Source organism: Typopeltis vanoorti, chromosome 9 (assembly GCF_054136105.1).
Source record: "Typopeltis vanoorti isolate ZY-2024b chromosome 9, IOZ_Tvanoo_1.0, whole genome shotgun sequence".
Lineage (NCBI taxonomy): Eukaryota > Metazoa > Arthropoda > Arachnida > Uropygi > Thelyphonidae > Typopeltis > Typopeltis vanoorti.
The window spans coordinates 43,026,555-43,051,122 of NC_143557.1; the positions used below are offsets into that span (position 1 = coordinate 43,026,555).

The window sequence follows — 24,568 nt, forward strand, 5'->3', positions numbered from 1 at the left end:
ATATTATTCTGATCTTTAAGCCAGACTAGACGAAAAAATTTGCGATAAAAGACCCGGTTTGCAGAAAAATAATTGATCTTTCATCAATACAATGCACCTGCCCACAAATATGTTTTGGCAATGTGAAAATTAAGGGTTCTGCACTATGAATTGTTGGAATATCCACCCTATTCCCCAGATTTAGCTCCCTCTGACTTCTATCTCTTCCCAAAACTAAAACTTTTCCTCGCTGGTTAGCTTTTTCTTCGAATCAAGAGGTGATTGCAGCTGTAGAGGGGTATTTTGCACATCTTACCGAGAATAACTACAGGGAATGGATAATGGTGCTGGAATAAATGCATTAGTCTTAAGGGAGATTATGTTGAAAAATAAAATAATTTTGAAATTATAAATTCGTTATTTCATTGTTAGGCCGAGAACTTTTCAGACCACCCTCACATATGGTCAGTTCCAACTACAATTTTGTTCACTTTGATCTGAAATCTCTAGAACTACATACATAACTCTACTTAGAGAAAACTCAAATTTCAGCTTTTACAAGACTCATCTCAGTGTTCTCATTACACATACTCTGACTATTTTGAAGCTGATACTTGTGCATATATTTGCTCTGAAATACAACATTAGATGGTTTCCAACTTAGAATTTTCTTTTTATTCTTCTTTGACTAAAATTTCCTTATCATTCACCTGCCAACCATTCTGAACTTTATTTTACTCTTTATGTCTGTCCTTACTTTCAATAGCAGTTTTCTCCAGTCCAACTTTCCTAACAGTGAAATTACCTTCCTTGGTGATTTTTAATACTCACACCACCACCACCATTTGACTTTTCTTCAACTTCACAGATCAAGCAGGTAGAGATACTTGGATGTTGGCTATCAATAGTGGTCTTAAACAAATTGTTCACATGGCTATCAGAATACCAGATAACATGAACCACTATAAATACTCTGTTCTCCCTCATTAGTGATGCTTCCAAGTTTACTATGGATGTCTTTTTTATGTCCTCTGGGCAATTCAGCAATTTTTCCACAGGAGGAAACACTCATACAGCTACTCTCATCCACATATTGTAAAGAATTATAAGCATGCTGGGGCAATTTCTGTAATTTTCCTTATTATTTTCAGCCCTCAGATATTTTTAATATTGCACAGAATGCATCACTGACTGAGAATTGACACTGGTATAAAAACATTAACTTCTCATTCTAGTGCCAATTCTCATTCCTTATTTAAGCATTGTTTCTAAATGAATATGTAAAGACTGTACAAGAGAAGAACTAGCCATATTACAATTGTTTCAAAGTGTAAAATAGCTGTAAGAAAATTATCAACATAACCAAAACTGATTCAGGGCAGAAACACTTGCATAAGTGGTAGTCAGGCTTTATAGTCTCTTGCCAAAGCTATCAGCAGTAACTTTTGTGTTTTCACCTTATTTGCACTACTATTGTAAGCCTCTGCAGGTCATTTGGTATAGATGAAGCCCTATGAATTAAGACTATTTCTGCTGCAATGAAGAGAGTTCAGTTTAAATACTTGATATCTGAAATGGAGTAAGTGGCATTAAGAACATTTCTCATATGATTATACTACATTACATCTATTACCTCTGAGAAAGGACTTATGAGATTGACACAGGATTTTATATTGAATACTTACCATAACCTCATTAAAAGTTAACTCCTGAAGGTGGTGTTGCAAAATAATATCAGTATAAGGCATACAAAAAATATGGTTTCTGCATAAATAGTTAAGGAACTAACTTTTTGATATTTTATTATAGATTTGTAAATTTTTCTAATTACAGTACATATTAATATATTCTAATAAATATAATTATGCCACTCACACATGGCAATATCATGTTACGGATCTTGAGACTTCCGTGGATTGATATAAAGGTATTTAACAGCGGCTTTCTAACAAGCATTACTCACATGTAATGAATAAAGAAATGGAAATAAATAAATAGAATAGTGTGTGTGTGTGTGTGTGCACATCCTATTTTCACATCCACAAAATGCAGAAATATGCAGATTTATGCCTGAGAATTTTGTTGTATGAGTACAGGAAAATGGCAGACATGGAACCAGTCCTGCTAATGGGTGACTTCAATGCACATGTTGGAAAAGATGACCAGACATGGATGGGGGGGGGGGAACCCTCACCTTAACACGAATGGGTTGAAATTATTGGACTTCTGCAGTATAAACAGCTTGTCCACAATGAATACCTTCTTCCAGCACTGAGAAGTCCATAAGTATACCTGGTACAGGGATACACTTTGACAAAGGTCTCTGACTGACTTCTTTATAGTCTCAGCAGACCTATTTTCCTCAGTACTGGACGTTCGTGTGAAGAGAGGGGTAGAACTGTCAACTGACCACCACCTTGTTGTCTGCATTCTACGGCTACAGAAATCAAATGCTACCATCAATGCTGGTAGACCTAAGCAGCCATACCGAGTGAAATGAGAGGCATTGAAAAATGAGACTGTGAGGAAGAATTTACAGATAACATCTCCTCCAGGTTCAAAGAGATTCTCAAACATACTGCAGATGTTGAGGAGGAGGAGGAGTGGGAGTTGTTCAGAACAGCTGTCACTGCCTCTGCACTATCATCATGCTGTGGCAAAAAATGGCTCAGCGTAGTGAAGGGCAGTGAGAAAAGGACACCTTGGTGGAACCAAGAGGTCCAGAAAGCTGTCCGGGCAAAAAAGGAGGCCTACCTAACATGGCTTAGGGTAAGATCACCTGAGATGCGTTTCCACTGAGGCACGAAAAGCTGCTGCTGAGGCAGTAAAGACAGCAAATCAGAGGGCTTGGGAATCCTTTGGAGAAAGATTAGACGCATCCTATGCAAATGCAAACAATGTATTTTGGCAGACCATCTGCTACCTTCAAGGGAGGAAATCATGTACAGCAAGGGCAATTAAGGCTCTGATGGTGCACTTTTAACAACCAACAAGAATATCCTCCACAGATGGAGCGAATACTTTGAGAGCCTTCTTAACACAGGTGGCCAGGCAGCTGTGGACATCCAAGAGGTGCAGATTGGGGCGATGACTAGTCTCACAGCAGAATAGGTCCATTTGCAATAAAATCGCTGAAATCAGGCAGGGCTGCTGGTGATGATGAAATTCAGCCCGAAATACTAAAAGCCTTAAACCGAGATGATGTTCTCTGGCTGACTCGAGTGTAGTCTGACATCTCTCTCTGCTGGGAAAGTATATGCTAGGTATTTGGAAATAAGGTACAGGAGTATAGTTGAGTCAAAGTTCCAAAAGGAGAACAAAAGAACAATTGGCTTTCGTCCTGGTAGAAGCACAAATGACCAAATCTTCACTTTAAGGCAAGTCTTTGAAAAATCTTGGGAATATGCCAAGAATGTTTACAGGTTTTGTGGACTTGGAGAAGGCATATGACCATGTTCCTTGGGATAAGCTTTGGCAAGTAGCACAGGAGTATGGATTGGATGGCCAACTATTAGCTGCCATCAAGTCCCTGTATGAATGCCTGGAGTTTTGTGTCAAGGTAAACAGGCACAAAGTCTGAATCTTTCACAGTCTCAGTTGGTCTCTGCCAAGGGTGTGTTCTGTCCCCTCCTTTTCATAATATTTATGGACTGGATTGATAGGCACAGCCGAGGCAGTGAGTGTGTCAGAATTGGAGGATGTAGCATTGGACATCTGATTTTTACAGATGACCTAGTTCTGCTTAGATCTGCCACAGATGACCTCCAGTGGATCCTGGATAGGTTTATAGCTGTTTGTGCAGAAACCATGATGAAGATCAGTGTGGTCAAAACAGAAACATTTGTGATCTCAAGACAACCATTCCAGTGCATTCTACATGCAAGTGGAGTCTCACTGAGGCAGGTGGAGAAGTTTAACACTTTCACTGCCAAGTTGAAAATTGGAATTTCATGTGGCGGCCAAATTTTTTTTATTTTTTTATTTTTATTTAGTTAGCGACGTCCATGCGATAACACGTGATCGGCCACTTGGTGAGAACTCGCATCACGCGATATCGTTTGATTGGCAATGAACATGTTAAATACCTTGGGTCCATATTCATGAGTGATGGAAAGTGTGGCACAGAGCTAGATACTCGAATTGGATCATCAAGCGCAATATTGCGGGAGCTTGGCCGTTTGGTAGTACTGAAGTAAGAGTTAAGCCAGAAGGCAAAGCTGGCAGTCTTCAATACAGTCTATGTCCCCATCCTCAACTATGGTCATGAGAGCTGGGTAATGACCGAAAGAATGCGGACATAAATCCAAGTAGCAGAAATGAGGTCCTTGAAGTGGTTGCAGGGCTAACAAGACTAGATAGGGTCAGAAGTTCTGCAATTCGGGAAACCCTCAATACTCAACCGCTGCTTCTCCGTGTTGAGAGATCACAGTTACGATGGTACAGGCACCTGGGCAGAATGCCACAAGAGGCTCCCCCAGCAGGCCCTCTTTGCTAGAGGATGGGATGAAACACGGAAGGCCAAGGACTCGCTGGATAGAATATATCCAAAACCTCGGGTGGTCATTTTCCTGCCAACTTGGCAGAGAACACTTGTTCTGCTAATCTTTCTTCGCCCATTCTGTTTAAGTGACCATACCACCTGAGATTAGCTCTGCTAACGCATTCCTGGATGCTGACGATGTCAAGTTCTTTCCTAATATCCTCGTTTTTAATATGATATTGCCATTGATGCCATCTATTCATGCCATCTTTCTCAGAACTCTCATATCTGCGGTATCCAGTCTTTGGTCAAGTGTTTTACTTCTGACCCAGCTCTCAGATCCATAAGTTAAAACTGGTTTGAAGTATACAGCTAATTTAGTGTTCCGACTAATTTCTCTCTTATTCCATATGAATTTATTCAATTGACTTCCTACCATACCAGCTTTGTTGATTCTGTTGTCTATTTCCATATTTAATTTACCATCTTCACTAAAAATCGTGCCTAAGTAGCTGAAATGTTTTACTTGTTCCACAGGTTCCCCGTTCACAACACAGTTGACATTTTCGACAATTCTACCTATTTTCATTGTTTTTTTCTTTTTAATGCTGACCTTCATACCATATCTATTACAACAGTTATTCGATTTAGTCAGGGAATCTTGCAAACTTGTAGCGAATTTATTTAGAAGTATAACATCGTCCGCATAAAGCAAAGAGCTGACATTAACATCTCCAATTCTGATATCATGTTTAATACTAATAATGTGATCCATATAGATAATGAATAACAGAGGGGATAATGTACATCCTTGTCTCACACCAGATTTAACATTAAACCATCTTCCTGTACTTCCTTCAATTCTAACTTCTGACTTACAACTCAAATAAAGACTAAGTATTGCTAGATATAATTTCCCATTGACACCATATAACTGTAGCATATTGAATAGCTTCTCTCTTAGCACCTTGTCATATGCCTTTTCCAGATCGACAAAACTTAAATACAGATTTTTGTTATATTCCCATGCTTTCTCAACTATTTGTCGTAAAGTGAAAATCTGATCCTGACAGCCTCTATTTTGCCTGAATCCAGCTTGTTCTTTACCAAGCTTTTCTTCCACAATTCTTCTCAACCGCTTCTCAAGTATACTTGCATAGATCTTGCCAGGAACACTCAGTAGGGAAATACTTCTGTAATTCTCACATTTAGTTTTATTTCCCTTTTTATATATGGGTACTATTAGAGCTCTACTCCAATCATCAGGAATTCGCCCCCCCCCCCCCTCTACAGGCTTTCTGAACTATGCAGTGCAGTCACTGTAAGACTTCTATACCACCATACGTCAGCATTTCTGGTCGAATATCATCTACTTCTGCTGCCTTTCAACATTTCAAGCCTTTGATGGCTTTTTCTACTTCAATTATGGATATGTATTCCTGACTGTATGCTTGTTGAGTGTTTTTTATCACTGGTTGTTTCATTTAGCAGTTTTTCAAAGTAATTACTCCATACTACAAGGATATCTTTGTCTCCCATTTTCATGTCACCTTTATCATTTCTAACTCCTTTTACGGCACTCTTTCCTCCATTTATAAGCTTCTTTTTTTTAGTCTGCAGTTCACATCTGAGAGCTGCTCAACTGTTATTTGCTTTAAAACTTTTTTACATATTATTCTATACAATATGAAATTCAATTTTATCCTGCTCAAGACTAAATAGTGATCACTTCCAATTTCAAATCCTCTGTACACTCTGGTGTCCTGCACCAGGGAGAAAACATCACTATCAACAATAACATAGTCAATGAGACCTTTCTTACTCCTTGCTTCTTCTCTCCATGTGAATTTGTGCACATTTTTATGTTGGAACATGGTGTTAGTAATAACCAGTCCATGTCCTGAGCAGAAATCCAACAGGTATTTGCCATTATTATTAGCTTTGCTCTTTTCTCCAAATTTCCCCAAAACATTTTTGTATGTCTGACAATCACTTCCTGCTCTGCTATTTAGATCCCCAACAAGGACCAACTTTTCCTTTTTCATTGTCAGTTGCTTTTTCTAAAGCCTCAAAAAATTCCTCCACTTCTACCTTAGTAGCACCTTCTGTGGGACCATAGGCACAAATAAGTTTCATTGTCCAGTTCCCCATTCTCATATCTGACCACATTACTCTACTTGAGACTGCCTGCCATTTAAGAAGATTAGCCTTGTATTTTGTGTTGAATACTATGGCTAATCCTTCTTTTCTTTGATTGTCATTTCCTGAATATAACATTTTGTATTTATTGCTCATAAAGATCTCACCAGTTTTTGTCTTTTTTTTTTCAGTCACTGCTATTATGTCGATCTGGTACTTATCGAATTCCTCAGCTAGCTCCATTTCTTTGCCATTCAGGCTTCTTATGTTGATAGTACCGATCTTTAACTCTGGTGATGTTGAGTTGGGGTGTGCTTTCAAATTTGTTCCAGTAGCTGACTTTTCGCTGTTCGCCCTGGTTCCCTGGAGAAAACAGTGGGGGCTTTGTTTAACCGGATGACGCCCCAGCTGGCATGAAATTTTGTCATGTTGTACCATCATTTTGTATATTGATTTAAGCCAATAGGAATATAATTTGGTCGGTCAAATCCCAAATTGCCAGCCCATCCTCGTTCGTTCAGTATCCAGGTAGATACCCAACAAGGTGCACCACGAGAAGGTGCGGATTGGACGTTAGGTCAGAAGCACTGGTCGGTTCTCTGCATTCCTTTAAAGGATATGTGGAGGTCTCCTCTCAGTTATACAGCTTTGACTCTTAAACACCCCCATTTCTTACCAGTCCTTGCATAATTTGTTTAGCTAGTTCTTTGCATCACTTTCTTACATTGTTCTCTGTATTCTTTCAGAGCATATAAAGACTTATTTGCCAGTAACTTTTGACACACTTTGCCTCTAATTTCTGCGTCCATGGAGTTCTGATTTTTCTGTCCTTGCAGACAACCTTACCATAATGCTCTCTTTCACTGGCTAAATAATCAAGTTTTTCTTCATGATCTTCCAATGAATCTTCAGGGTTTGGTTCTTGTTTTAAAACTCTAATTTTTTCTTGACTAGTATTTATGTATTTGAGAGCATACCTATGAAAGCTATACCTAGTATAGCTCACCTATGAAAGCTGCTCAACTTTCAAGACTTTCTTATACAATCTTCTTTTCAATAAAATATTTAATTTTATCTTGCTCAAAACTAAATGGTCATCACTTCCTGTTTCAAATTCTATGTATACTATGTAAATGTAAAGATACCGTTATCAATCAATGAGACTTTCCTTATTTCCTTCTTCATCTTCTCTGTGACATACAATCTTTATGTTGTTAGTGGTGTCAGTAATGTCCTGAAAAGAAATCCAGCAGGTACTTACCATTATTAATAGCTTTGCTCCTGTCTCCAAATTTTCCAAAAACTTCTAATTCTGATAATCATTTCCCATTCTGCTGTTCAAATCTCTAAGACATAGACTACTGGGGACTATCTCCTAATCCCAGCAAAAACTGTTGTTTATGCTTTTCACCTAAATAACCATGAGGCTCAGAGAAAACTAAAAATAAACTTCTACAACAGGACTCTAATACATGAAAGTAACTCTTATTACTTTGGCATCATACTTTATCATAGTCTAACTTACCAAAAACATTTGGAATAAACTAAGTTAAAGATATCTGCTAGGAACAATATCATCAACATGCTGACAGGCACAACTTAGTTGTAATGCCTCAACTCTTAGAACAGCAACTCTGGCTCTAGTCTTCCCTGTTGCAAAGTATTGTTCACCAGTTTGGAGCCCAAGTCACACAACTTTCGTGGACATGCAGCTTATCATTAAAACGAGACCCATCTCTGGTACCTTACGATCTACTCCTTTCCCATGGTTACCTGTTCTTTCCCACATCACTCCTCCATGTTCCAGAAGAAAAGAAACCATCATCAAAGAAATAAAGAAAATGAGAAATAACACGTATCTTCCTACACATCAAGATATCTCTTAATCTCCAGTGCCCCACCTTGCCACTGGATCTCCCATACAGCTTGCAGAATTACCAGATGATGGTCCCTAGTGATAAGACTCTGTAACGAACTACAAACTCAAACAAGTACCTGATCCTAGATACACCTATCAAACTGCCAGGATTCAATCTATCTTCACATCTCTGGAGTCAGATAAACAGATTTAGGACTGAATAAGCTACTGTACACACTTATTACACCTGTGAGGAATTTCACAGTCACCTTTTTGCATGTGTGGTGCTGTGCAGACTATGCATCATATTACTGATGATTGCCCCATATATCTCTTCCCCAGAAACCTCAGTAACATGCATTCACTCCCAGATAGTGCTATCAACTGGTTAACTGAACTGTTAGTCTGTATATAGTTTTGCTCAATAATTTCTTGTATTTCTTTCATACACTAAATAAGGAAATTATTCTAGTATTTAATGCTGAATAGACAGCTACTTCTTTTTCCTGATCATTATGGTCTGAATATAATATCTTGTATTTGTCACTTAGAAAATCTCTCCCCTGCTTTTATCTTCATCATTTCAGTAATACTTATTATGTCAATCTGGTACTTATCTAATTCTTCTGCTAGTTCCATTTCTTTTCTGCTGATGCTTCTTATGTTGAGTGCCAACTAATCTTGAATTCTGCTAATGACAGAGTGAGATTTGTTCCCAAGTTTATTTCAGTGACTATCACTTACTGGTACCTCCCTCCACCTCACTCTGAAAAATTATAATGCAGTCAGTCATAGCATATATATAAATGCATTTTGGTTAAATTTGTTTTCCCTACTTTTTTTTTTTTTTTACCTGTTTACAAAATATGTAGTCAATTCTATAAAGACTAGCAAATGAACTTGGTTCATCATGGGAGGAAATGGTAATGCAAGCAAATGTGGAGTACAAAGGATGTAAAAGATGTTGTCTGGTTCTGAGGCAGTTTTAAGTAATTACCATATATTCATTTATTTTGGGGAGATTATAATAAATCTCAACAAAATCAAATCAAGTTTTTTATATCTAGCATAGTAAAATGCCCTTCAGTTGACCAAAGAATGTCTACAATTACAAATCCAATCAAATCAGTCAACAAAGTTGAATCATGAGTGCATCTAATGAAAGACAAGTGATGAGCCGCAAATATGTTAATTAAGCAAGTAAGCAGAATATAAAGAAACATTTAATAAAAACATTACAGAAGTAAATGTAGTAAAAAAAAAAAAACACATACAGCATTTACAACAGTTTTATTGTTCTAAATATGTTAATTATTAATTATGATAAACATTTTCAATGGAAAGGGGGGGGGGGGGAACAAAAATTATAACATCGAAAAGGATACATGAATGAAGCTGTGTAATTATTAAATGAACAGCCTTTTGGAAGTTCTTTCTTGGATGCAAGAGGATAATTCAATTTTGTATGAACATTTTTTTCACTAATGAAAAAGAAAAAATGCTATATAATAAACAGTATGTTAAGACATGCCAATTTAAGTGATACACCATGAATTACCTACAAAGCTCTCAAAAACAAACATATATCAATTTTAGAGACACATGTCTAATTAAAGTGTTATAGCAGGGAAACAGAATTTCATTAATAAGGAAAAAATAGTTGTCGTTAGAAAATTATTGCAAGGGATAATACATATCCATCATTTTAATGGCAATTTCTAAGTATAAACAATGCTGTGAGTGGAATCTTAAAAGTTGAAACTAACAATGTCATAACCTCTAACTTGCTTCAATACTGCCACAATACTTAACATGTACAATTGTGACTTTAGCAGTCAGACTTGAAAGCAACTCATGCTAAAGGCAATAAAGATTAATAAGTAACTGACTACTAAGTTTCAATGCACACAGAGATGATTTAATGTAAAATCAGCAAATGTAAACTCTCACTTCAAATTAAGCATATTTGGTCGTTTGAAAGTTAAGCATAAAAAACTTTTTGTTTAATACTGACCATATGTATACGGTCGGTATTAAACAATAAGTTTTTTATGTAAACTCTCACTACTGTTATTCATCTATATTTAGCATATTATTCATCATATCATAACTTGAAACCAAATCTCCAGCATCCTATAAGGTAGCAGGCAAAAAAAGATCACCAACCAATCCAAATCTGATGTTGAAAGTCAAGTGCTAAATGGAATCCATGATTCCAACTCTCTTTTCCACCCAAATGGCACCATTCTAACATTACACAAAGAGGACCTGGCATCATTCTTTTCCTCTAATTCTTGTAATGATGAAGAAAGGGTACAACATTATAAATGATAAATGTAAATAAGATCAAATTATGAAGGATATGTGGAAATCTGATATCAAAATTAGAGATTCAACTTGGCTCCCTAAATATTAACTCTTAAATAAATCCACTACAAGTCTTCAAGACTCTATACCGAATGCAGTGACAGATTTGGTATGAAAATCAGCAAGAAAAGGAAAAATGAAAACAGATAGGATTATGAAAAATATGAACTGCAAACTCAATGGTGAACCTACAGAACAAGTTAAATATTTCAATTATTAAGCACTATTTTTACTAAATATGGTGAATTAAATATGGAAACAGACCACAGAATAAGCAAACTGGTATAGTGGGGAAGCCAACTGATTAAATTTTTATGAAATAAGAAATGTGCTGCAACACCACACTAGTATACAAAACAGAGTTCAAACCAAGCTAAACTTGTGCACTTGATCAAGGACTACAAACCCTGGATATAAATTTGAGATCAACAGCAAAATATATTAAAAATAATGATATTAGAAATGATAATGTTAGCAAAATGTTTAAGCAGAGCAAATCTAAGCTAGTATGGTCATTTAAACAGAATGGGAGAGGAAAGGTTGGCAAATATTTGATGCCAAGAAAAAGATCAAGAAGATGACCAAAATCTAAGTGAAAGTGAACTGATGCAGTTAAAAGTGACTTTGAAGAACAAAACATAAGATCTAACAATGGTGGATCTTGATAAATAAGATTAATTTGGAGGAAAATTGTTTGATAGAAAGCTGGTAATACTTAATCATATGGTATAATAGTATCTTGAATGCCCCCCCACTGAGGGTATATAATATATAACAGGAACTTCATGATGAGTTTATGCAATTCATCACAAGACAATATTAATAATTCAAAGCACCTGTAAATTAAACAGACAAACAATTTAATTATAATTAATTATCAAATTATCTTTGTAGAAAGTCGACAGCTGATGTAACTGAAGAGACTTCTCATGAATTTTAAAGCTATTTAAACATTACGGTTGTTTTTTCCCCTCTCTCTTCTGAAGTGAGCTACATTAGACTAGCTATAAGTAGAGTAACACTGATAGCCTTTTTCCACTTAACTTTTCCACTGAATTCACTTAACTGTTTAATGCAACTGTTTTCTTTTTCACCAGTGAAAAGTTGTTAACTGTGCATGCTTGAATACCTGTGCCAATTTATTCTGATAAAAACTTAGTTGAATCATAGTTATTGTTGTCTGCCTCTAGTTGGTATGTTTATGCTCCTCCCAACATAAAGATGGAGAATGAAACACCGAACAATTTCACTTTAAGTAAGTTGCATTCTGTAGCTATTTCCATAAATACTTCTGGTTAGAAAAAAGTTCTGCCAATTCCCTATCCTACTAGTGATAGGGAATTGGAATGGATAATAAGCAACTCACTGTAAAATAAATCAAGATAAATATTCTGCAAGTTTTGTAAACAAGATACTATCACTGTTTAGTATATTTGTTTTTTGACAAACATACTAAACAGTTAAATGTAAATATTTTCTATGTAAGGATGGCTTTAAACATTGCTAAAAACATGTGTAATATTAATTTTTTTTATGATAAATGTTTCTGCATTATGTTATGAGTTTCCAATAATCTAAAGACCCCCCCCCAATGAAAGAGAACTGGCATATTATTATGGCTTGTATCATTCTCTTCCTCCTCCCCATCACAAAAATATTTTTATAAATTCACCTAAGCAATAAAAAAAAAAAATCACCTTTAAATAGATTACATGTTTTTAAGCATAAATATAACATATTTTATATTACCTTAAACAATACTGCAATGTCTTCACCATTTCTAGTTCAGAGATGTCTTTCCACTGTTTGAAAGTCTGCCATATGGTTTCTAAATCACCATTTGTTCTCAAACGAGGAAATAACTGCTCACACAGCCTATAATCAATACAATACAAATTAAACAAGTACACAACACAACAAAATACACACAGAAAGAGATCTGCAGTAAGACCTCTCCATTAAGAATGGCTGATATTTCTTATATACAACAGAATTACATGTGATATATACTCCTCAATATAGAACAAACATTTTCAAAGATTTCTTGATAATCAATTTGTATTGTTAACAGATAGAGGGGGTAGAACTTTCCAAAAATTAATTCAAAAGAGTTTTCTCCTCATGGAAATATCAGACCCACTCAAATTTGTCTCTAGAAAATTTTGCATACACCACAAATAGAATATTTTCAGGTTACAAAGAATCTTTACAAGGGTGAGTTAGCCCAACTCTAAGGAGGATGATAAACTAGCTGAAGAACACAAGCAATTAATAAGGTGATGCAAAAGAATGAATTTCCCCATCATATCATGCCTTTAATTAGCTTTATGAAGCAAAGTTACTTGGGCATGACAGGTCACTGAGCCAAACACACACAAATGAAGGTGAGATTAAATCAAGAATAAAGCAATGATTTCTGAAAAAAGCTAGTATATTCTCCCCAAGTTTTTATTTAGTACAATCAGCTTTTGATCCACCTCATTTATCAAGTAATAAGGTACTGATGGCTGATAGGAACCATCAACTTCTGAAATGAAGAAATGTAAAGTAGGTGAAATCCTACTAAATAATAAATATAGGATGTTGCCTTCAGGCAATGAAAAGAAATCACTAAGGAAACAAAACAATATTCTCCTATTCCTGCACACAGGTAGATATACTATATGTTTTAAACATGTAACACAACTGTATAAGACAAAGAAAACTTGAATAACAAATTTAACCTTATTTTTCTTTGAAGGATGGCAGTCACAGCAGGAGACATTCTTGAAGACTAAGTCATCGTAAAGAGTTATTTTTCGATGAGATTCTATAAAAATAATCATCGTAATGATTATTTTTATAGAATTTCATGTTGTCTATTTTGTTTTTAAGATAATAAAAAATAAATTAACTTAAAATGACCTCATACTTCAAGAGAAACCACTGGCCCCCAAATGCTCATCTCTCTTTCTGGTATTATTCCCATCTCTCTCTTTGTGGATGCATGTCTCACAATACAGCAACATAAAATATTATGCACAGAAGTGTGCATATTTTCATGCACTATCTATTTCCATTATATGACAATGCAAATTAATGGAGTTATATAACCAGCTTACTTCCTCCCATTAAGTGAGTTGTCTGGACATCTTACATATGTAATATTTTTGTTATTTCATATTTCTTTCACAGATTAATCGATAGGGAGGCTGTGTTACCATTTCTTGTGAGTTTCAGTGCATCTCTACTTCTTCCTTTTGCAGTTGATGTTAAGCTTGCTTTGGTTAAGTAACTTGTCTTCTCTGTGAAAATACTAGTGGTGGTGGTGGTCGGGGGTAGATGGCATTGGTGTAGTTGCGGTGAGTTGGTGGATTGAATAGTGAAGACAGAGCTGTAGAGCAGGTGCCCTCCCTCGATGAGTCCTTGGACTCCCTGGAGGTGTCAAATAATAATAATAATAAGTAGCTATCAGGAAATCAATCCTATCTATCTGCATCGTCTGCTCTGCCTGTATATTGTGTGTTCTGTTCTGTCTGCTTGCTTCGCAGAATGAAAAACCTAGCCACCTCCATACTGTTACGACCCTATTTTAATTTAGGGTGTTTATGTGATGTTTATTCTTATTACTTCACTGTTAAACTTATCTCTTATTCCCGAATATAATTATCTAGTTTTTTGGACACACTACACTTATTCCGTTCTTTCTTTAAATCTCCCCCTTTTCAATAAGCAGTCCTACTGGCCTCTTTATCATTTAACCACGTCAGGTTACTTAGTGTTTAGGACTTTGTCCTTGTGTGGGACGTGACCATTTACACATCATTCTAAAAGAGTCCATCTGATAAACATTGACAAAATTTATATTATAACTGCGCCAGCCAATACCTAGGATAGATGTGACTCTTAACCAGGATGGCTCTATCAGAATGGTACACAATGATTAAACTACAATAAAACTTATGTTCAGTACTCTAAGTACTTGCATGCAGTCGTGGCTCCCTTGCTTAATTATACACGTGGGTTCTTCCCGCTAAGTTCGTCAATGTTTTTATGAGCGGCTGTTTGAATTCATATATTAACAACATGTCAGGCAGGTACTAAGAAACATGTTTAATCTTCTTCTTCTTCTGCAGCTTCTCCCACTTAAGTGGGGTCATTGTTGATGATAAGTCTCCTCCACACCTTCCAATCTTGGGCTGTCGCCACACCCAAGTTCTTCATCCTCAAATCCTCTTCTACCAGCTCCCTCCATCTCTTCTTTGGCTGCCCACGCTTCCACCTTCCTTGCACATCCATCTGCATGACCCTTCTTCCCACATATTCGTCCTCCCTCCTCATCACATGACCAAACCATCTCAACCTTGCCACCTGTATTTTCGCTCCTAAAATCGTAACTTTCACTGTTCCCCAGACGTAGTCATTTCTCAGACGATCCTTTGTGGTCACACCGCACATCCACCTAAGCATTCTCATCTCTGCTACTTCCATCCTGCTGATGTTATTTTCCCTCAGGGCCACAGTTTCTATAGCATATGTCATAGCTGGCCTCACTACTGTCCTATAGATTTTGTCTTTCAGATTGATCGGCACCCTCTTATCGCATAACACTCCAGCCATCTCCCTCCAGTTCCTCCAACCCACTTGTATCCTGCATCCCACTTCCTTCTCAGCTCCTCCATCTTCTTCTACTGTTGAACCTAAGTATCTAAAGTCTCTCGCCTTCCTGATGACATTTCCTTCCAGCTCCAGATTTGTCTCCTGTCCGCCGCTGCCCACTGTGCAACACATATACTCTGTCTTACTTCTGCTCAGGCTCATACCTCTCTCTTCCAGTACTTTTCTCCATCTTTCCAGTTTAGTTCATGCTTCTTCTCTTGAATCTGCACACAGCAAGATGTCATCTGCATACAACATTGTCCAAGGCGCATCTTCTTTCACCTCCTCCATCACAATGTTAAACAGAAATGGACTTAATGCAAGCCGACTGTTACTTGAACACGTTCTGTCTGTCCCAGACAGGTCCGAACACTTATCTTCACATTTCTGTACATCTCCTTCACCAACCAGACATATTTCTCCGGAACCTTCTTCTCCCTCAGACACCTACAGACTTCTTGCCTTGGCACTCTATTGTATGCTTTCTCCAGATCAATAAATGCTAGATGTAGCTCCCTTTGTTTCTCTCGATACTTTTCCATCATCTGCCATAACCCAAAGGTAGCATCTGTTGTTGATCTACCAGGCATGAAGCCAAATTGTTCCTATGCAATCTCCACCTCCTTCTTCAATCTACCATCCAGAACCCTTTCTAGGATTTTCATTGTGTGGGACATTAACTTTATTCCCCTGTAATTTTTACAGTCTTGTGCATCCCCTTTACCCTTGTAGATGGGGACAAGAGTACTCTCCCTCCATTCCTCAGGTATATTTTCCTGTTGGCAAACTTTCATGAACAAGTCCCACAGCAGGTCAATTCCCTCTTCCCCCAGTGCCTTCCATGCCTCCACTGGAATTCTGTCGGGGCCCACCGATTTTCCATTCCTCATCCTCTTCATTGCCTCCGTCATTTTCACTCTACTGATGTTCTGCACCATCCCCTCAGAAGGCTTCCCATCTCCTCTGTGAGTCCTTGTATTTTCCTCATTCAAAAGTCCCTCAAAGTATATTTTCCATCTGTTTCTTATGTCCATATCCATATACTAAGAAACATGTTTAATAAAATAGAGAAACCATACAAGTAAGCATTATTACAAATCAATCTGAATTATTCTCAAGTAAGATCCTTGGTTCAACACTAATATACAAAACATACAAATAAACTTGCATAGACCACCATTACAAGTATCTTAACATTATCTTATTGATATCTAACACACCTTTTACATTCACGTGGTCATTGGTTATATCATTCTACATATTCCCTATTAATTCCTGTAGAATAAACATGGCCTTGTTAGGCAGATAATTCTCGAACAAAAAGGGCCTGGGCCAAGTTGCAGATAGTTCTTAAAGTTCCATAAAATTAGTCCACTTCACAAACTTTCTTGGGGAAACACACTCTTTCTTAACTGGAAATCACAATACAAAAGTCTACTTTACCATTTCTGTATCGATGCTATGCCTTTCTTCTTGCCTTGTCTGGTCATCAAGACTTCTTCACTTTGCTTTTCATCTGATCACCTTTGATCAACTATACGGTTAGGACCTCGGCAGGAAAGGGGATATGGCTCGGGAGCATAGCCAGAACGGACGGCTTCTGCTTGGTTCCTCTGTCGCACGACATCGCACAGCTAGCCTAGTCTCAGGAGGTAGCTAGGCCGTTCTCAAACACTGCGACAGATGAACCAATGCCTTCCACGGCCAGCCAGGAACTTCTCTGTCGGAGCGGACTGGACCCACGTCCGAGAGGTCAGGAAACAGGAACCCAAAAAAAGCCTCGAGTGGGGTTTGCTTGGCCTTTTTGTTTTCGCTCTCTTCTCGGCTATCACGATACCCGCCTACGCAGTCATGTGGGTTTACGTCATGGCATCCAGCTCCTTCTATTACATCGCACATGCACATGCTGTGTTATTCTTGGAAGGCGCTTTAGTTTCTCTTTCCTATAACTGTCTTCCCCCCCCCTCTTTTGGTATGTGTAACACAGGACAGTTAAAGGTGATCCTTGAACTCTGGATCACAGGCTTTGCTACTTTATAATACAAGAAATGGGGTTCTTAAATAGAATTAACAGCTTTAATTAATTCCTATATCTGACCCACATGCATTACAGGTTAGGTTTTACAAACATTTCTATACATTTTTGTACAATTTCTTGCTCTTAATTTTGATTTATATACATAAAGTTATCTTTCTAATCTATTGCCAACATGCCACATTCTCTGTCCATGTTTAAATAAAGTTGTGTCCTGAATAATTCGTTTTAAAACATTTCTTAGTTTATTCACGACACAACAATACTGGTTCTTCACATTTTAGACAGGATTCAAACCTGTGTTCTTTAAAATTTGCTGCTGCACTAATATCTTTAAAGAAGAACGCTTTCATCCATATATATCCACCAGTGAGAAAGAAACAGCACTGATAATCCTAGAGGAAGAAGTAATACTTTCTGTTAATCAAACAAAATCATCCAAAGCACCTGGAATTGATGAAATACCCACTCGGTAACAATGGCGGATTTTATCTAATTAAACAACTGACCAAACTTTTCTATAACATTCTTTTCAACAGGACTATCCCAAATGTTTAGAAAATCCTGCCTATATTTAAAAAAGATCATGATTAGAATATGTAATAATTATAGACTGATTACTATTCTTTTGCCACTCTTCAAAATCTTTGGAAAAATAATGCAGAATTGTCTAAATAATTCTGATGAACAGGTAACAGAAAAAGAATTAGATATCTTTAGAAGAAAACAATTCAATAATTAATTATATCTTTAATCTTCACAGTCTGGTTGAAATTGCATGGGAGAAGAGTAGAGACCCCTATTGCTGTTTTGTATATTTTAAAAAAGCATTTTATTTTGTCAATAGAGAAAAACGTATTCAAATATTAACAAAGAAAAACATAGACTTTGAAACACTAAGATTCGTTTCAAATTAACATCAGAATACAAGTGCAGTAGGTCAACATTTTCGTCCAAAAACTTACTAAAGAACCATTGTCCCAACAAAAGGAGTAAAAGCATATCATATACACAGACGATATAATAATTATAACAGATAACAAATCAGATTTCCAATGTAAGCTTGCAAAATTATAAGAAACCTACAGAAATTATAATGTGACTAGAAATACAAATAAAGATAATGAAAACTAAGAGACGCTTAGAAGATATACAGCTAACACTTAATCAGAAAATCAGTGAACAAGTTAATGGTTTTAATTACCTAGGAGCTTGACTTCAAAATGTAAATGACAGCAACAATAAAACACAGATTTTACATGATGAATAAATGTTGAATAAATTTAATTCAGCTAATGGCCACTAGAGGCCTGTAAGTTGTGCAGTGTTGGAAAGAGCTCCTGGAAGATAAGTGCTATTTTGAGTGATTTATGTTTTGATAACAAAGTGTGTCTGCATGATTCCTATGTGATTTTTTAGTTGAAACTGCCTTCTTTAAATGTAACAGCGGCAGTACTTACGAGGTCAACCACATGGGCATCGATTGGTGCAACTAGGTGAGCGCCGTGAAAATCAAATGGCATTAACAACATAGACTCTTTAAAAATGATTAGATGTCATTAACGTAATATGTATGTGTGGTGGCATGCATGAGATATGTTTCTGGAGAGAGAGAGAGAGAGAGAATGGGAGACAAGAAAAGGTATGGATTTGTAGGAAGTGTGATATATTATTAGACAATGAGGCAATGAATGAGAAATAGACTGAAAAGATAGAAGATGGAGTAAATGAAAGAAAAGGAAATGAAATGAAAGCTAGTGAAACTGAGGTAGTGAAAGAATGCAAGAATGTGTAAGTGAAAGTTAGGGATAAGGGAGCAAAAGAAAGTATAAATAAGGAAACGGAAGTAAGGTGCAGTAGAATGATAGGTAATGAGACTGCAGGAGTGACAGAGAGTGAAATTGTTGATACAAGATTCCATGGAACAGTTATTGAAATGAAAAATGAAATAGTGATGTTAGATGTTTAGTGGAAACTAAACATCTAACATCACCCGAGGATAGCAGTATAGTCAGATTCCATAGTTAGAGGATTAGTTAATGTCCATAAGGTCTGCTATCCAAGAGGGAGAACGAGTAGGATAATTCAGGTGTTGAACATAAGGAAGAAATGAGCAAGATAATTAGTGTTGATTGCGGAGACAAATGATCTAAGTGGACAAGAAGCATGTGAGGACGAATATCAGGAGTTTATTGAGAAGAGTGAAAGATATATTGGAACCAAAAAGGCATCTGTTCAAGTTGATAATATTATTACAGACTCCATTAACATCAAACGAGGAGTAAGGCAAGGATGTGTGCTGTCACCTCTTCTTTTTAACATATACTCAGAAGCCATATTTCAAAAAGTCTTGAAAGGAAGGGATTAGTGTAAATGGTGAAATCATCAGTAACATCCAATATGCTCATGACACAGCTTCCTGGCTGACAATATTCAGGATCTTCAAAATTTTCTGGAACTAGTGAATGAAGAGTGAAAAAATAGGATTAAAAATAATTATCACCAAAACTAAATTCATGATCATAAGCAAGAAACCAATTTTTAATTCAGCACTTTATTTAAATGGAAAACAAATAGAAAGAGTGGCAAAGTTTAAATATCTCGGATGCTGGTTAAATGAAGATTGCAATCCAGAAATGGAAATAAAAGTTAGAATTGAAATGGCAAGAAAAAATTTTCTCTTGATGAATTCAACACTGTGTAACTGCAGTTTAAATTTAAAGCTTAGAGCATGCAAGGTTAAATGCTATGTATGGTCTGTACTGCTGCTGTACGGTGCAAAAACTTGGACCTTGAAGACAACATCAATAAAAAAACTTGAAGCCTTTGAGATGTGGTTATACAGATGAATGTAAAAAATCCCATGGACAGCAAAAACATCCAATCAGGAAGTAATGGAACAAATGGGAAATCAGGTGAACTTTCAGATACCATAAAAAGAAGGAAAACTGCATATCTTGGTCACTTACTTCGTAATGAAAAATATAAGCTACTTCAATTGATTATAAAAGGGAAGATAAATGGAAGAAGAGGACAAGGAAGACAAAGAAAATCTTGGCTGGCAGACATCAGACAGTGGACTGGCATGAACTCTGAGAGACTGCTCAGAGTGGCTGAGAATACCTCAAAATTTCTCAAGGTGGACACAACCTCCGATAGGGGATGGCACTCAAAGAAGAAGAAAGATAACAGTGGTGGGAAAGGGTGTCAGTGTGTTGCTGAGGTATGACAATGATGAGATTCATGATTTTCATGAATGGTATACCATTCATTCATGAGTACAGCTTGTGGATGTATGGCATGTGCTCGAGGGAAGAATGAAATTATATAGATGTGATAGGTTGCATTTGAATGGCTTTGGAGTGAGTGCACTGGAGAAACTGTTGCTGGATGAAAGTACAGTGTGTGTGTGTGATACATGCAACAGATGAAGTGAAAAATCAGGAGAGTGGTACTGAAGAGATAGAAGTGCTTGGCAGTAAAAGACGGCAGTAGTGTGAGAGATGAGGAGAGATCGGGAATACAAGAGGAACAGAGAAACGGAGGGAGCTCAGAGACATGGTATAGGGAGAGTGGATGTTGAAAGTGCCAGTGAATGTGTGTATGAAGATGTAGTATATTGCAATATGGGAGGAGAAGTTGAAACTAAGCAGATATATGCAGTAAGTGGTGATAAAGGTGATTGGGAAGATGTGGTGGAGAAATCACAATCAACAAATGGCTTGGATAAGAATGGTTATAGACCTAAAATGAATTGCTGTCTTTGTTTGTCAGAAGTATAAGAAATAAGGGAAATTAAATGGTTTCACTGAGTGAGTTTATTCACCCCAAAATCATTAGAATAAGTGAAACATGGTTGAATGAAGATGATATTCTAATGGGAATAGAAATGGAAGGATGCAGTATTTTTTGCGAGGATAGAAAGGACAGGAAGGGGGGGGGGGGTGCTGCTGATGATAGCAGGGGAATTATGTCCACATAAGGAAGATATGAAAGAGGGGAAATAATGGTAATCGTTATGAGGCAGTGTGGTGTAATGTGGAGGTTGACAGAAATATTTAGATGGATGTTGCTATAGGCCCAGAAATGTGGAGGGTGGTGATGAAGAAATGTATAAACAATTTGGATTAGTGAACAAAGGAAGGGTAATAATAATTATTATGGGTGATTTTAATTGTGGTGGTATAGATTGGATGAAGAGATAGCATTTAGGAATAAGGAAAATGAATTTCTAGAGTTCTTGTGAGAGAGAGAGAGAGAGAGAGAGAGAGAAAGAGAGAGAGAGAGAAATAACTATCTCAGGCACCACATTAAGGAGGGTGTACGAGGATCGAGAGTTTCAGATCTGATCATTTCATCAGAGGATGTAATTGTGAGTGGGGTTTCACACTTTCCTCCAGTTGGTGAGAGCAATCATGAAGTGATTACCTGGATTGCAGCTAGCCAAATGCAGACTTTTGTGAGGAAAGGATATATTTGGAATTATACAGCTGGTGAGTATGACAAGCTCAGGAAACAGCTTGGAACTATAGCATGGAACAAGGAGTTGAGCAGTAAGGAAATAAATGCTGCTTGGGAACTGACAAAGAAATGCATAACAGCATCAATGTGTGAATCTATTCTGAATGCCGAAAGACTGAATAAAGTAGATGTAAAATGGATGAATGAGCATGAAATCTGGAAGAAGAGAGTACATTGGAGGCGGTACAAGATGAATAATTTCAATAATCAGTTACATGAAGAGTATAAAGAACAAGCAAGGAGAGTGACTCAGTTAGTATGGAAAACAAAAATGAAGTATGAGCAGAAATTGGCAACTCAGGTGAAGAAAAACCCCAGAGAATTTTTTAGATATGTGGCAAGTCGAAGGAAGAATGATCATGGTAATATGATGCTAATGGATGAAAAAAGTAGAATGGTAACTGCTGCAGAAGACAGGGATAAATAAAAAAGGAAGGAATAATATATGACATCAAGCAAGAAGATAAACTTCTTGATTGGCAGGCAATTACAAATTGAGTTAACAGGAGCAAATTTCAAAATGGAAAGCTGCACAATAAAACTTATTTGTGCCTATGATCTGACAGAACATTCCAAGGAAAAAGTGGAGATAATTTTCAACTCATTAAACAAGGCAGCCAACAAAAACAACTGAAAAAGCTGGTGCTTGTTGGAGATCTAAACAGTAGACTAAAAAATGATTTGGGGAAAATTCAGAAAATAGGCCAAAGCAAATAATAATAATAATAATAATAATAATAATAATGGCAAATGCCTGCTTTTTTTCTGTTCTAGACATGGGCTAATCATCACTAACAGCAAAGATGTACATAAATTCACATAGACAGAAGACACCAGAAAAAAAAAAAAAAAAGTCTTATTCACTACAATATTATTGATATAAAATTAATATATTGAAAAGGAAAGTTTTAAACAGAATTAAAAAGTTAAAAGCTTTTACAGGAGAAATGTAGACTCAAATCTACAAATATTCATTCAAGAAATAATAATAATAAATAAATAAATAAAATAAAGTAACAGTTCAAAAATAACAAAATCCTGGATTCATGGAGGTATACAAGTTTTCCAGTGACTCCACTAGAAAGAAGCATTCTGGAGCAAAAAGAAAGATAGATCAAGTTGGGTTTAGGGGAAAAAAAGATGTCAAGATAAGAATTCACTTTATGACATACATACAGTTAAGAAACTGTTGAACAGTTGACCAAAGATTGGACACTGATATTTAGAGTTTTGAAAAAATTAGCAGATTGAACAGATGGTATCAACAGCAGAATCATATGAAAAATGTAGATATTAGGAAGGAATTTCACATTATTAGCATTTTAGAAGTTAGTAATGATGTGAATTTTTCTTCTAGTACTATCATATCCTGTACACCCCTTGAAGGTATATCTCAGGAATTTGATGATGATGAGCCTTCAAGAATATGTAAGAAGAACTAATCTAACATCACTTAGACAGGTTAGGAAAACAGGCATTTGCTGCCAAGATAGCAGGAAATAAGATCAGGGGGAAGGCTGTGATCTAGGTGGGTTGATGCAATCAAAAGTGCACTAGGAGACAGACATTTCTGTCTCCTAGTGCACTTAGTGAAGACAAGATCTGACAATACCAGGAGGAGGAAAACTCTTGATAGGACATTAATAATAATGTAAACTTAACAATTTAGTAATATTACAGTATCCCATTCCATTGAGAGTACATATCAAGAAATTGATACTGATAAATTATTAATATGACTAGTTTTGTTACTAAATTAATTACAAAAATAGTTTCCTTTTTGTTTTTGCTCATTGATGTGTCGAGTGTTCCATGTATTTTAATCTCTGCTTTCACATAACTAATATGATCCAGTTTCATGTCTGGTGGAGAGACAAACTGGGATTTATGATGTGGAATTTCTGAAAGTACAGGATTTCTGCAGAAGATTCAAGAATTTTTCTCTTTGCTATTAGAGTGGAGATATACTATTTTCTTTTAATTGTACCATATTTTGTTTCTATATCATCATATATTATAAAACAAGAACAAAACACAAAAGAACTGTAGTGTTTGCATGATTGTATGATATGTTCCTGATGTATTTCTCTATATAATGCAAAAGTGATTTAGATCTTTCATAGATACAGGGTTGTTGAACTGGCAGAGTTGTCAAAATTTTCCAAATATTATGCAGATGTTTATTTCCTTGGCTGAAGAGATCAAATAAATCACACTAAAGTTCCTCTGCATGTACACCGGTAAAGAGGAATATGACGTCTGGGCAAGCTTGTACAATCTAACACTTCGATGCACATTTCTTTTATCACAGATACAAAGTGGATATAATTATTTATTTATTTATATGCTATGATTTTTCCAATATGATTGGATAGGAACTTATGAGAACTTACAAACTTAAGAATGCAGGCAGTCCTTGGTTTACGCCTCACTTTTGTTCCTGAAAAAATGGGAGTAAACCGAACCCAATTTTAAAGGTACAAAGTTATGTTGCACACAGTCAAAAAATATGCACATCAAGTATGTGTAACATTATTAAATTTAAAGCTTT

At 36.4% G+C, this 24,568-nt stretch overlaps 1 protein-coding gene across 1 annotated transcript in view; it reads right to left on the reverse strand.

Moving 5' to 3' along the window:
* The window catches only part of LOC150103009 (uncharacterized), a 140,573-nt gene that overhangs the window by 42,510 nt on the left and 73,495 nt on the right, over positions 1 to 24,568 (reverse strand). Inside the window, exons 6-8 of the mRNA XM_090397873.1 lie at positions 12,573 to 12,698; positions 9,842 to 9,937; positions 1,665 to 1,743 (exon numbers count right to left, since the gene is read on the reverse strand). Of these exons, the coding sequence (XP_090253999.1) occupies positions 1,665 to 1,743; positions 9,842 to 9,937; positions 12,573 to 12,698 (301 nt within the window). The remainder of the gene's footprint in view (positions 1 to 1,664; positions 1,744 to 9,841; positions 9,938 to 12,572; positions 12,699 to 24,568) is intronic.